Below are 14,552 nucleotides of genomic sequence, written 5' to 3' on the forward strand. Positions count from 1 at the left end.
AACATATGGAATACTGACCCTTAGCCTATGTGTTGGACCTAGGGAAATTGTTGTGCTTACGCTGGTGGACTAGGGATAGAAAACTCCGAGTAATGACTTAGAAATTAACGCTCTGTTGCATTGCCTTATCCTGCTTACGCTAGTGGAATAGGGGAAAAAAAACTCTGAGTATAGATTAGTGAGCTATACATCAAGGGATTGGATATAATGATTTTGTTAATTTGTTGTGGGATTATAGTGACGATACCATTCATGTAATGCGTCGAACATCAACAATAGAGAAATATGAGATTTTTTTATACACAACCTGACCGCTTTTGCATTACTGTCAGAACACTTTATTTTATTTTCGCATTTAAAACTTGATCCCCACATTTACAATTTCCTACGCATTGTATAATATTGTCTTGTTAAAAAGTAGTTCTTGTGGATTTGATCTTTTTTATTACTGCGATATTATTGGTATATTTGTCGAGAAGTCACCAGTTCCCCACTCCTGGTCATTTAGATACTCCAAGTCTCGCCCACATACAACTTGACAATATTAGACCGACATAGATCCTGGAAGATTTGTCTGTTCTAAGCCAGCTAATACCCAATAAAGAGAGACCCATTTATTACTCCAAAGAATGCCCAACAACAAACTCGATCCAATGATATAAATAATTCTAAGCGTGCAAGACAAAAGGGACACACATACTTTCCACACTTTTATTCTATCCCTTTTTAGACTCATAAATTGACTTGAACGTTTAAATGCAAACTTTCCAGACCCATCCTCTATATTTCTAATCAAAGTCAAAGATTTTCTTTAGAAGGCAACAACTATGATATTATTTCGAGTTTGAAGTCGAGAAGTGAATCATTCTTCCAGGTGCATCAAGTAGAAAGTGTGACACAATTCCCTTTCACATACATATGAACCTTGTTACAATAGTATCAAAATCTTATGCTAGTTCTCAAACGTTCTATTTAAATCTAACTTGTATTACTCACTTTATTCATGATAAAATGAAATAAGATGTTATAATCGAAACTAAAAAAATATTTGTTAAAAAAATGATTTATATTTTCTTCTTCCAATATTAATAATTTTACTAAGGATTCTATATAAGATCATGTTCTTGTTTTTTTTTTCTTCTTCCAAAATTTCTTCTTCTCAAACTCTTTCTTCTTGTGCCCCACACTTTAGAAACAAGATTATATTCTTGTGGTGGTGAGTGATTGGGCACAAAAAAATATTTCATTAAAATCATAAAGCTACTTTGTTCCATCTGATTGATAGCATGTGCACACATAAACATGCAGTTTTGAGTTATCAATTGTCACGCCCCACATTGAAACACATGAACTATTTTTCTTGGTCCAAACACTTTCTACATGGGAATAGTCCTAAAACAGTAACTGCATCCCTTTCTCACTTTCACTTCTTACCTAAACTAACATTAACAACAATTATTGAAAAATCATATATTTATTTATTTATTTATTTTAAATATAACCAGTAATACAAACATAACCAAAATAAAAATGAAAAATAAAATCAAATCTCTAAAGAGGTCTGTGTCTTTTGTGACTTAGGTTCCCTTCTGATTTTGCAGCACCACTTGAATCTCCTTCTGAAGAAACATCAATGGATTTGGTGAAGGAAGATGAAAGGTCAGCATAAAGATCAACAACTCTTCTAATGTTGTTGTTGAGTTCCTTAATAAGACCAACATTCCTGCTGAGGTTGTCTGGTACCCTAGACTCATGATTCTGGTTTATCTCGTTGATGAGTACTCGATTCTGATCCAGAATGTTCTGAACTTGAACAAAGCTTTTTTGAAATGTTTGTAAGATCTTGCCATCAGATTGGGTGCCATTGACATGGCTTGAGTATGTATCACCCTCCATTTTTTTTTCAGTCCTGAGAAAAATTAAGATGAGAAAAAAAAAATAAAAAAATTATTGTATTTGTACTTGCTTGCATTAATGAAAGAAATGGACAGAACATTAAGAACTTTATAATTGTTTATTTGAAGGCCTTGAATAGATGAGACAAGCTCTGAGGGATAAAATCATGACCAACATGAGTTTCTTTTTCAGAAAAATCAGATTATAAGCATGAATCATGATTGTTTTGTCATTTTTATTTTAATTGAGTAAGTTATACTGTGAGTCACTTTATAAAGTGGTACACCGTGGACACTACTTGAAAATTTTTATAATCACCAACAATATTCAAAAGAGATTAATTTTTATTTTATAAAAATATGGATCAACAATATAAAAAAAATTATGCGATCGTTGCATAAGAATTATATTTAAAAAAAAAAAATTTTTTTAGTATATTATAATTCAATAACATAAAAATAAAATAAAGAAAGATTAAAATTTTATTACTAATAATAGTCAAGGTCAACTCATAGTCTATATAGCAATTTCTCAAAATATGTTAATATATTTAATTTTATATAAAAAATAAATTTTATAAATTATGCTAAATAAATTATAAGATTTCAAAAGAGAAAATATAATAAATACTTAAAGTATAATAGGAGTATTAAATAAGTATTTATAAAAAATATTGAATATTATGTTCCTTTTATTTTTCTGTTCTTTCTTCTAAAAAAATACATATAAAACATATTACATATTTTTAACAAAATGATTTATATATAAGAGAAAAAAGAGTATATTTTTAATGATGAGATTGGAAAAAGCAGATCTCATTTCCATAAAAAGAACCTTTTTTTATTGTACTCATCGAATACCTATCTAAAGCACAGAGTTCAAAAGAAGAATCTTAAAAAATTAAAATAAAATAAAATAATTTTATTATAATGATACATAAGAGATGAGGGTGAGAACTGAGAAGTTACTATTGCAGAGACTATATATATATATATATATATATATATATATATATATATATATATATATATATATATATGTATATATATATATATCATTAACCCTTTTCGGCAAAATTACGAAAAAAACAAAAATGATAGAAGTAACAGTCCAAATTGTCCAAATCCCGCAAACAACGCATACATTGAACAACACCAACAACCTATTTAATAATGTTTTTATTGGATTACTTAAAATTCATGAAAATCCGAAATAAATCATACCAATAATAATAGTATGAAGCAATTAAAATATAAAAAATAAAACTGTAGTGGTAGAATTTGCAACAGCATAAAATTCCATGAAGTAAAAAACAGAAAGTGGTCAAAGAAAAAGAAAAGAACCCATAAAGCTGATAAAAGCCAATGTCTGTGAAACTGCGAGAAAGAAGTGAATCATGAAGAAACAAAGAGTAGAAAAAAATTCATATTTTATTGATGATAATCAAGTGATAGTAGTAGGAGAAGTTATTGTATGAATGAAGAATCGTACCTTGAAAATCTGAAACATTTATATGAGAGGAGAGAGAGGTTGAAGAGGAAGAGCGAGAGGGATTTGTGAGAAATAAAGATGGGCGATTTAATCGAATCTGTTTGAGAAAAAGATCTGTCCTGTGAATTCAGAGAGAGAGAATATGTAGATTTGACAGTCCCCCTAAGACTTTATTTTTTTAAGTTAGTTACTCACTTAATTTAGGATATATTTATTAAATTAAGAAAAGAAAAAGAAACATTAATGATGACAATAAATTTAGGATATTCAATTTATTATTCTATGCATTATACAACGAATGTAATACTTTTATTTATTTAAAATAGATTAATTAGGTAAATGTGAGAGAGAGATAAGATATAAGAATTTTAAATAGGAGGATTAATTAGATAAATATAATGAAATAGAGAAATAATAATTATGTCAAATTATTATTATTTGTTTTGAATAATTTGATGAAGTTGTCAATATCTTATTTTTTTAATATTTTTAAAATGATAAATAAATAAATATTACGAGGAATATTTAATATGTTTAGTTAAATTATCTCAATTACAATTCTGAGTAAGAATAAGTCATGTGAGTTAATAGAGATGTATGATATAATTTACACACATTCAGGATAATAAAATATATTTTTTTAAAATGAAAAAGATCAATTTTTTTATTAATCTATTTAATTAAAAAAGTTAGGTCTTATATCATAAAATAAAATCTTTTAAGTTTATCGGACTTTCTTATTTAAATAACTATAAATAATTTTATTATTATTATTATTATTATTATATTTATTTTTAATAAAAATACAAAAATAAAACTTAAAAATTTATGAAAATAAAATAAAAATATTTATAAATAATTTCACAAAATTTATGGAAAGTGAGTTGAGATAAGTCAACTAAATAAACTTTTAATATTATTGATCTTTTAATTTTTCAATTTATATAAATATGAATTGAATTGTTTATTTATAACATATCAAATTCGAGATTAAAAATAAGTTTATGACAATCAGTTTGTTTTCACCTCTATTAACAACTATTGACAACTCTAAAAGGATATAGAATGCAAGAGTGGGAGTTTCAACTCATAATTTTCGATTATAGGAAATATAAATTGAAAGTCACGATATTCCACTTATTTATCTTTAAATTTTGATCATTATGTAATTAAAGTATAATTACTTTTTTAGATCTTATTTATAAATTACAAATATTATTTCAAATATCTTAAACAGCTAGTAGTATATTTTTTTACTGTTATAATTATAAAAAAAATTAAGTTTATTAAATAATAAAATTTAATTTATATTTAAATATGATGATTTTTGTTTATAACTAAGGCACTAGGGACGAGATACATTAGTGCGATGTTCACACTTATATCTAATGCTTCACGATTTAATAGTTTTTTATCCTTTTTTTCAAAGTATATAATCTTTATTTATATTTAGTGATCCCACAACAATTGAAGCACATAACAAATGAAATTTATCTATATAGAAGCGTTTTTGAGCTTTTTCAATATAAGCTTCTTATGCTTAAATGTTGCACATTTTTAAATGCTAAATTTGTAATCACAGACAAAACATTGTATTTTCAAATTTTTATTCTTAAAACACTTTTTTAAGCAATCTATAACTTTTGAAAGTGCTTCATGAGTTCTAGTAATATTCATGCCAGCATTATAAATAACAAGTACTGAAAAACTATTCAATATTTTTTTCATAAAGATACATGGACAAATAAAACTATTTTTTTATTTCCAACAAATATTCATTTAAACAATTATGACACATATGAATCCAAAATATTCAGACTAATTCAATACTCTGAAGTATTTTTCTTAAAATCCAAAGTTGTGTCTTAGAAATATTAAATTCCTTCAAAAAGTTGGTTGAGTTATCTGTCTTATCAAGAGTGGTCTAGTTGTATCTTAGAAATATTAAATTCCTTCAAAAAGTTTGTTGAGTTATCTCTCCTATCTAGAGTGGTCTAAATAAATGTGAGTTAGTAGCTTATGTGTGTGTAAGTCTTTGTTATTATATAACAAAGAGAAATATTTCAAAAATTCATAAGGTGAGAAACAACAAAGGAAATTGAGAAAAAAGTGAAATTCCCGCAATCCCATTCAGCACAGAGCCGTCCCACGAGATCAGAGTTTTATCATATTCCAACCGTTGGATCATCCTCATTTTTAATGACAACGTTCAGAACTCATAGAGGGACATTCTGAACGGTGGAGATTGAATTTTGAGAATTCTAAGTCTGTCTGACGAGTCTACTTCTGAGGTGCAGTTTTTGTGATTGTTTTGGTTGATTGTCTCTCTTTATTCTTGTTGTATTTCAAGATTAATTGTATATCTTGATGATGTTGATGTATGCCTCTAACTAGAGTTAGAGAGAATCTTAATTTTACTCATTATTTGATTATAGCGGAGATTTAAGTAGCCTACAGGTCTCGTGGTTTTTTACTCCTAATTAACTGAGGTTTTTTCACGCTAAAATTGTGTTTTGTTCTTTGATGTGTTTTATTGATTTTCGTTGAATTTTATATTCGGGAGAGATTGTGTAATTGGATTATTTTGTTACGTTATGGATTTCCTCCCAACAAATGGTATCTAGAGTCGTAGTTTGATTTGTGTAATGATGAAGACGAACACATCTAGGATGGTGAGTTTGAATGGATCCAACTATACTGTTTGGAAGGGAAAGATGGAAGATTTGCTTTATGTTAAAGGCTTTCACTTTCCAGTTTTCTCTAGAGAAAAACTCGATGGAAAGAGTGATGAAGAATGGACTTCATTGCATAGACAAGTTTGTGGTTACATTCGTCAATGGATGGATGATAATATTTTGAATCATGTGAGCTCGGTGACTCATGCTCGCTCTCTTTAGACCAAACTTGAGGAGTTGTATGTAAGAATGATGGGGAAAATAAGTTGTTATTGTTCAAGAAATTGATGTCATTGAGGTATAATTATGTTTCACCAATGATTGGTCACTTGAACACTTTCTAAGGGATTATAAATCAATTGTCGGTGATGAATCTTACTTTTGATGATGAAATTCAAGGTTTGTGGCTTCTTGGTACTTTGCCTAATTTTTATGAGACTTTTAGGACATCCTTGTCTAACTCTGATACGAATGATATCATCTCAACGAGTTTGGCTAAAAGTAGTATGTTGAATGAGGAGTTGAGGCGTAAGTCACAAGGTTCTTCTTCATATTCCGAGGTGTTGGTTGCCGAATCGAGGGGGAGATATCAAAATAGAGATTCAAGTAATCGTGGGACATCACTTGGTAAATCACAAAGAGGCTCTAATTAATTCTCTAATATTGAGTGTCATTATTACGGGGGAAAGTGACACATAAAAGGGTATTGCCGAAAGTTGAAAAGGGAAAACAAGAAGAAGAGCTACAACAACAACACAAACAAAGGTAACAATAATGAAGATGTTGTTATTTTTGATGATTTATTTGTTATTTGTGATAATTGTGTATAGAATGTCAATCTATCATGTGATGAGATGAATTATGTGGTCGATAGTGGCGCTTCTACTCATGCAACCTTGAGACGTGATCTGTTTTCAACTTACGAGACCGGTGACTTTGGGGTTGTTCGTATGGGAAATAATGGGCAAGCTAATCAAATCAGAATAGGAGATATTTGTGTTGAAACTAGAAATGAGACCACTCTAGTTCTCAAAGACGTAAAACACATTCCAAAACTTCGATTTAATCTTTTATCCGTTGGAAAGTTGGATAATGAAGGATATGGTAATTCTTTTTCAGCCAATGACTCAATGATGTTTTCTAAAGGAAAAAAGAATTCAAACTTGTATATCGTCCAACTTGGGGTTTTGAAGTGCTACATCAACACTTGTGACAATGATAACTCATATGAATTATGGCACAAGCGTTTGAGTCATATGAGTGAAAAAGGCTTGAGCATTTTGGCAAAGAAGAATGTGTTGTATTGTGTTTCCGAGGCAAAATTGAGAAAGTGTTTACATTGTTTGGCGGGTAAATAAAGACAATTTTCATTTATGTCATCAAAACCAAAGAGGAAATCAGAAGTGTTATATCTAGTACATTCTGACGTGTGTGGTACGATGAAGACACAGTCACCTGGTGGTGCATATTATTTTGTGACTTTAATTGATGATTATTCTCGATAAGTATTGTCAAGGTCAAGGTATACGTCATCAAAAGTCTCCTTCAAAGGCACAATAATTGAATGGGTTGGGCGAAAGAATGAATAGAACTTTGGTGGAAAGGGTGAGATGTTTACTTTCTCAATTAAAGTTTCCAAAATACTTTTTGGGATTATCGTTATCGAGGTTTCGGTAACAACGGGGGGACTTTACCGTTTACAAAGAAACAAAACGGAAGAGTCGCCACCCAATTTTATTTGATTTCCTCGTTAAGAGAAGAGGGGGAAAATAGCCGATAAAAATCTCAAGAGAAAAGAGATGCACACATGAAGTGCAATTATAAGGATAAAGAATCGACTTTGCAACCGAGATTGGGTTCGAAACTCGATTATGCAAGGGGGAGGTATTAACACCCCTAACGTCCATGGTACTCCATGAGAATCATTTAAGTTGTCTGTGTGTGTGGGTATTTATTTGTCTATCGTCTTTATTTTCAAAAAGAGTGTGAAAGAATTATATTTTAAGTTTTTTATTATTGTGCTTGTCAAGGATTGGGACCCTTGTGCCTACGTATCATTCATTGGGGGGTGAAGAATCAGAGCTTCGTAGTTCACAGTAGAAAATTTTTGTGGGTTGGTTGATTTTACCTTTGAGAAAAGGGTTTTCGGTGTGATGCCCTAAGGCGCAAAAAATGAGTTTGATGGGTTGAGTTATTTATACCTTTGAGAAAAAGGTTTATGAAAAAGTATGCTTGTGCTTAGATTGCACTAAAGTCTATGGGCGGAGGTGAATATTCTAAATAAACAAGCGAAGCGTCTTGTGTCCAAAATAATCAGAGTAAGGGTAGGAGAGCTCCATCCTTACGCATTCCCCACCATTTAAGGCTCGTGGCGTACAATATTAATCGTAGTTTTATTTTTATTTTTAGTTTGGTTATGAAAATGTTTCTCAACGTTGAATCAAAGGTGTATTGCTTTGATTTTGAAATTGTGACGTACTAAGAATATACAAAGTAACCAAGCAAGAAAGTAAAAGGTCTCATTGTAAGGTAGACCAAGAGAATGTTAGAACAAGATTTGGTTCTGCATCTATACCTTGAGTTTTAACAATAACAATGTTGTATTTGTGTGAGAACAATTTCGGTACCATAATGGTTTGTTAGTATGTATTTTTAATAACCAGTTTTGATTCTGAATATATGATGTGCAACGTCATCAGTTTCTGAATGATATGTTCCAAATACGTTTCTGCACCAGCTATTAGAAGTTATGAAAGATGTTTAATATTGTTGCTGCAATGTTCTTTCTGCGTCTGTGTTGATTCACTCTTGAGAAGCTTCTGAGGATACATTATGTTGTTGGTACAATGTTCTCTTAGCTCATGCTTCTGGACGTGACTCTGATCACCAAACTTCTGAAGAATGGAAAGCTTCTGAAGTTGTGTTATGTAGCCTAAGAGTATGAATATCTCAATCCAGACAATTGAAGTTATCAAGGTTCTAGTTGAAGATTATGAAGACTCTGAAGATTCTGAAGATTCTGAAGATACTGAAGAACTCAAGCCAGACTATTGACATTACCAATGTTCAGACTAAAGATTCTGAAGTTTTTGAATCTAACCTTAAGTTTCTTCATTTCATGCTTCATCAACTTTCATCAGAAGTCAATGAACTTGAAGATAAGATCAAATGGGAACATGATCAATTAGTACATAGTACAAATAAAACATCCTTTCCACTACCTGATTTCATGGGCAAGGATAGTACTATACATCACACATGTCACTGATTTTGTGAGCAAAAGGACAGTATGGAGTATCACTCCTTTCCCATCCAACAGTGGACAACCTCTCTATGAGCTTTCCATATTTTGCCCTCCAACGGTCTTCTTCTTATGTTATATAAGTGAGACTTGGAGACTTGAAAAAATACACAAGTGATACAATATTTTGACAAGTCTGTTTCTTTGTGAAAAGCTATCATTCTTTTGTACATAGTTTTTCTTTAAGTGTTTGTTATTCACTTGTGTAAAATCTGCTTGTGTATAAGAATCTTGTAACACACAATATTATTCAAATTGTTTGTTTGATTCCTTGAGGAGGTTATCCTTGAGAAGACAAAGAAGGTTGTTCTTTGTGAGTCCTTAAGGAGACTAAGGTATAGTTGGACCCTTGAGAAGACAAAGACGGTTACTTTTTGTGATTATTGTAATATTTTGAGTATAGTGGATTAAGTCCTTATGTATAAGGCAAAATCACCTTGGCGGGTGGACTAGAGTAGTTTTGAGTTTCAAGCGAACCAGGATAAAAATACTTGTGTTTTTATCTCTTTGTTATAACTTGTTAGTGGTGTTCTTGTTTTGGAAAAAAAAAATCTTGTAAAACTGTTAGGGACCAATTAGTACTACTTTTTATATCATTTTATTGGTCCCTTTTAGCAAACTTTGATGTAATTACACACTTTTATTCTTATTAATTGGTATAAATGCAATTAGATTTAATTTATTTTGTTTTGAATAGTTATTTCACATATTTGTTAGTTTTGTAGAATTTTTAGATGAAAGAGCTGTTGGAAAGCAACATCACCAATTGGAAGATTTTGGATGAAGCTTGCAAAGCAAGGAAGCTGGATAAGCTTCAGTTCGCGCCGCGAACCTCCTTTGCGCCGCGAAGGCTGCGAATCCAGCAAGCTGATTTTGGGCCAAAAGTGTTGTCTTTCATGACCAGCTGTCTTGCCATTTTGGTGTCTGTCTTGGAATAGCTTTTCTGCTTTTGATGGAAATGATAAATTAAGGAAATGTCAACTCTTTTAGGAGAGAAAAACTCATTATTCAGATTATTCATTATTATTATTCATAGATTGATACATTGAGCTATTTTTTTGGGAAGAGAGAAAAACATAGTTCTTCTTCTTTAACATTCTGCTTTGTAACAATGATGATGAGGAGCTAAACTCCCTTTTGTCAAGATTGGAGGTAGTAGCTATTCTCATTTATTTATGTATTCCATTTGACTTTTATATATGATAAAGATTGTTGATGTATTGAATACTATTTTTGCCCTAAGTTGAAAACCAGATTTAAGTAGTTGTTGAAAGAGATTATTTGAGTCTTGACATAAAACAGATTTTCAAGTAATGAATAAGTTGTAGAGATAGGTTTATTCATTACTCTTCTTTGGTATTAAACACTCAAGATTTCTATATTGATAGTTAGGTGGAGAGATCGTCTAAGGATCAATATAGTGATTAACACAATATCATTTAGACATAAATGACTTTGAGAGTATACTTGAACATCATCAATAATCTTAAATCTATATAGTTATCATAAGGAATCATAAGCATTTAGAATAGTGAACTCCAATCTTGCCAAGCTTTTACATTTGATTAAAACCATTTTACTGTTTTTAGTGACATTTACTCACAAGATAATTTTCCAAACAAAACAACTTTGTTACTTTTCAAACTTATAACAATTTGGATTATAGAACGGCGGTAATAACAACCAATCTCTGTGGATACGATATAAAAATATTTGCCGAAGATATACTTTTCAACAAATTGGCGTCGTTGCCGGGGATTGGTGTTCGATATTACAAGCATTGCAATAATTCATTGTTTTAAGTTTTGTTAATTGTATTACTATCCCTCTTTTGTTTCACTTGGTGTGTTAGTTTTGTAGATTCTAGTGCATGCGAGGAAAAGCTACCGCGGAGCAATTTCAATTCGATCCCGAAATTGAAAGAACACTTCAGAAGCTCAATAGCAAAACACGAAGAAGAAGGGAACTAGCCGAAGAGGGAACCGGAGAGAAGAAGCATCTACTTCCGCACTTGTTCAAATCGAAGAAGTGGTTGTAGAAGCTTGTGACGGAAACATGGCGGATGACAATCGTACCGAAATGTCCGCTAATAGTCCAAGAAGAAATGCTCAATTTGCCCGTGGAGGAAGAAATACGGAGATGAAGACCGGAATCCTCCAACTTCTCTATGCAAATCCATTCACCAGAATGGACCATGAAGATCCGTATACCCATCTCATCAAATTCTATGAGATTACGGGTTCTACGGGAATTGATGAAACGGGTGAAGAGGCATTATTCAAAAGGATGTTCCCACACTCCTTAGTGGGAAAGGCAAAGGAGTGGTACCTTGATCAAGCATCGAGAGTGATGACGGATTGGAATTTGTTAGAAGAAAAGTTCTTAGAAAGATATTTCCCTCAATCCCGATTCATGGAAGCCAAAACGGCTATTGCGGTATTCACTCAAGGAAGCAACGAGTCTCTAAATGAAGCTTGGGAAAGATTCAAGTCAATGTTGAGAAAATGCAAGGGTCATGGTTTTGATGAGCTCACTCAAATCCATATTTTTCTAAACGGGCTCCAATCAACTCACAAGACACTTCTGGATGCTACCGCGGGTGGCTCGCTTATGTCAAAGAATGCGGAAGAAGCTAAAGTCATTATTGAACGGATGGCACTCAATGATCGCCAAAGTCAACATGATCGTAGCCCTTCACAACGTAAACCGGGAGTTCTTGAGTTGAATACCAATGACGCCATTCTTGCTCAAAACAAGCTACTCTCTTAACAAGTGGAGTTGCTCACTCAACAAATGGCCAAGCTTCCACAACAAATGAAAGAGATTCAAGGGTCTCAAATTCGGCATCAAGTAGCATGTTGCGAATTATGTCAAGGGGATCACCCTACTGGTTTTTGTCCCCCACTAGAAGAAGTGAGTTATGTGAACAATCAAAATCAGAGCTATCAAAGACAACCTCCTATAATCTGTAACACCTCAAAATTTGCCCTCCTCTCTTGGGACTAGCTTAACATATTGCATATCATTTTAGGACATTAGGCATTGCATATTGCATATCATGTGGTTACATTGTGCAAGTCATCCTCTTAAGTCTTGATCAGGAGATGAAGAGGTCATGTGCAAGCTAGGGTTTCATTGGACTGGTCATTAATCATCTGAGGATGTGGAGGTCCAAATTAGGGTTTTGTGATTCTCAAGGAGATTGGTCTTCATCTTGGTTGAAATGATACATCATCATCATCATGGTCTTGATATCATCCAAGAAGATTCAAGAAGATTGATCATATACCTTGAGATTAGGGTTTTGACCACTGGTCAACCCTAATCAGTTGCATTGGGCCAGTCAGGGCATAGCCAGGAGATGGGGTCTATAATGGATATGGGGATAATTTCATGATTGTATTGAGCTTATTGAGGCTAGGGTTTCACCCTTTGGCCATTTCATCAGAGAATTGGGGTTCAGATTGATCAATGCATTGCCAAATTCATCTATCAGTTGAGAAAGTCAACTGTGGTCAACTGTGCTTGATTTTATGGATTTGGAGGTGGGAGAGAGTTGGATACACTTCATTCATGTTGGAACAAGTGTTGTTTGACATTTCAAAGCTCAAGAATGGAGAAAATCAAGTCAAGACAAAAATTGCCAAAAATAGAAAGTGACTTGTAATGGAAGTTTCCAAAAATGGAAAGTTTTTGACCTCAAAATTACATGTCCAAGGAAGCTTCAAATGAAAATTTGTTCAACATGAAAGTTGTAGATCTTGGTCTCACCTTTCTAAAAAGTCCAAGAACTTGAAATTCCCATGTATGGTTGGCAAGTTATGGTCCATTCAATTTCAAAAATGACCTATAATCAAAGTGGCATAACTTCCACATGGAGTGTCCAAATTGAGTGATCTTTTTATGTGCAAACTCCATTTGACATGTAATTTCATGGTGCATAATTGGAACTCATCAAAAATGGTCAATGCAAAAAGTCAATTTTCAAGTGTATAGTTAAAAATCCAAGGGCAAAATGGTCCAAGTTGAGAAATAATGGGAATTTTGGCATGGGGATTTTTGCAACACTTCACATTTGCCAATTAGAAATTGTCTCAACTGTCATAAAATTTCAAAGTCCAATATTTGACTAAGTCATTTTGGAATTGCACTTGAAATTGCATATTTTGGCATAGCATGTTAAAAATGAAAATTACAAAGCCAATTGCCATGAGACAAGTGCCAACACATCACAGCTGGTATTTGGAGAGTGTGTGAGCTGTCATACAGCTGTCACAAGCCCCAGGGTGAAATGTCCATTTTTCCCTTGCTTTGTAAAATTGCATTTTTGCTAATTACATCATTTTTGGTTAATTTGTGATTAAGAATATGATTAAGTGGAAGTATAAGAGCTTAATCATAACTGAATGTTGATTACAATCACAATTCACAAAGTTTTCTAACTGATTTTCCCTCCAATTCTCCAAATTCATCAAGAACATTCAAGAACCAAATTCAACCAAACTCCTTCAATTCTTCATCAATTCGAGAAATTCTTTTTGCTTCGTGTTCCTTGATCCTTCTACTCCAACTGTTTTGACTAATCCGTGCCAAAGACATCAAGAATCTCGACTGTCCTATGCTTGGTCATCAATGGAATTTGCATCGTTTTTGCACAGGGAACTGATTTGAGCTAGGCTAATTGCTTCATTCAACTTCCTTATCAGTCTACTTCACCTGTTTGTGGATTTTGCACGTGGAAACGCAAGGTTTAGCTTCTGCCATCACAACAAGGTTAGAATTCGAAACTCACCGTTGCTTTAATTGTGATGTGCGTTTGAAAGATCGTTGCATGTAGATCGTCGTGATGTGCTTAGTTTTGATTATGATTAACTGTAGATTGAGTTATCATGCTTTGAATGTTTGAATGTGAAACTTTAATCGCTCGATCCGTGAGCTACAGTTAGAATTAGGAGAAATCGTTAGCATATTTGTGATCCTGGTGCTCAGACCTTTCCAACGGTACTTCATTTGTCCATTTTCATTGAGATATGAGCGAAACCGAATTTGAAGAAGAAGAACAAATGATGGCGCGAGGAAGACGATTTTTCTGGAAATTTTCCCTGCTTTGATCTTGTTCCACGCCTTGCCAATTCAAAAATGTGTTTAGCGCCAAATTCGTCCAACCAGCATGCGCCACTGAATTAATA

The 14,552-nt window shown here is 32.5% G+C and overlaps 1 protein-coding gene across 1 annotated transcript; it reads right to left on the reverse strand.

Annotated features, from left to right (window-relative positions):
- Nucleotides 1-1,455: 1,455 nt before the first annotated feature.
- Nucleotides 1,456-3,554, reverse strand: LOC127135137 (protein ELF4-LIKE 4). The gene is made up of 2 exons (XM_051061934.1): nucleotides 3,388-3,554; nucleotides 1,456-1,909 (listed from the first exon to the last, which is right to left on the reverse strand). The coding sequence occupies exon 2, from the start codon at nucleotides 1,894-1,896 to the stop codon at nucleotides 1,552-1,554; it is 345 nt and encodes a 114-aa protein (XP_050917891.1). The 5' UTR covers nucleotides 1,897-1,909; nucleotides 3,388-3,554; the 3' UTR covers nucleotides 1,456-1,551.
- Nucleotides 3,555-14,552: the final 10,998 nt, after the last annotated feature.

This window comes from Lathyrus oleraceus, chromosome 4, assembly GCF_024323335.1.
Source record: "Lathyrus oleraceus cultivar Zhongwan6 chromosome 4, CAAS_Psat_ZW6_1.0, whole genome shotgun sequence".
In the NCBI taxonomy this organism is placed as follows: Eukaryota; Viridiplantae; Streptophyta; class Magnoliopsida; order Fabales; family Fabaceae; genus Lathyrus; species Lathyrus oleraceus.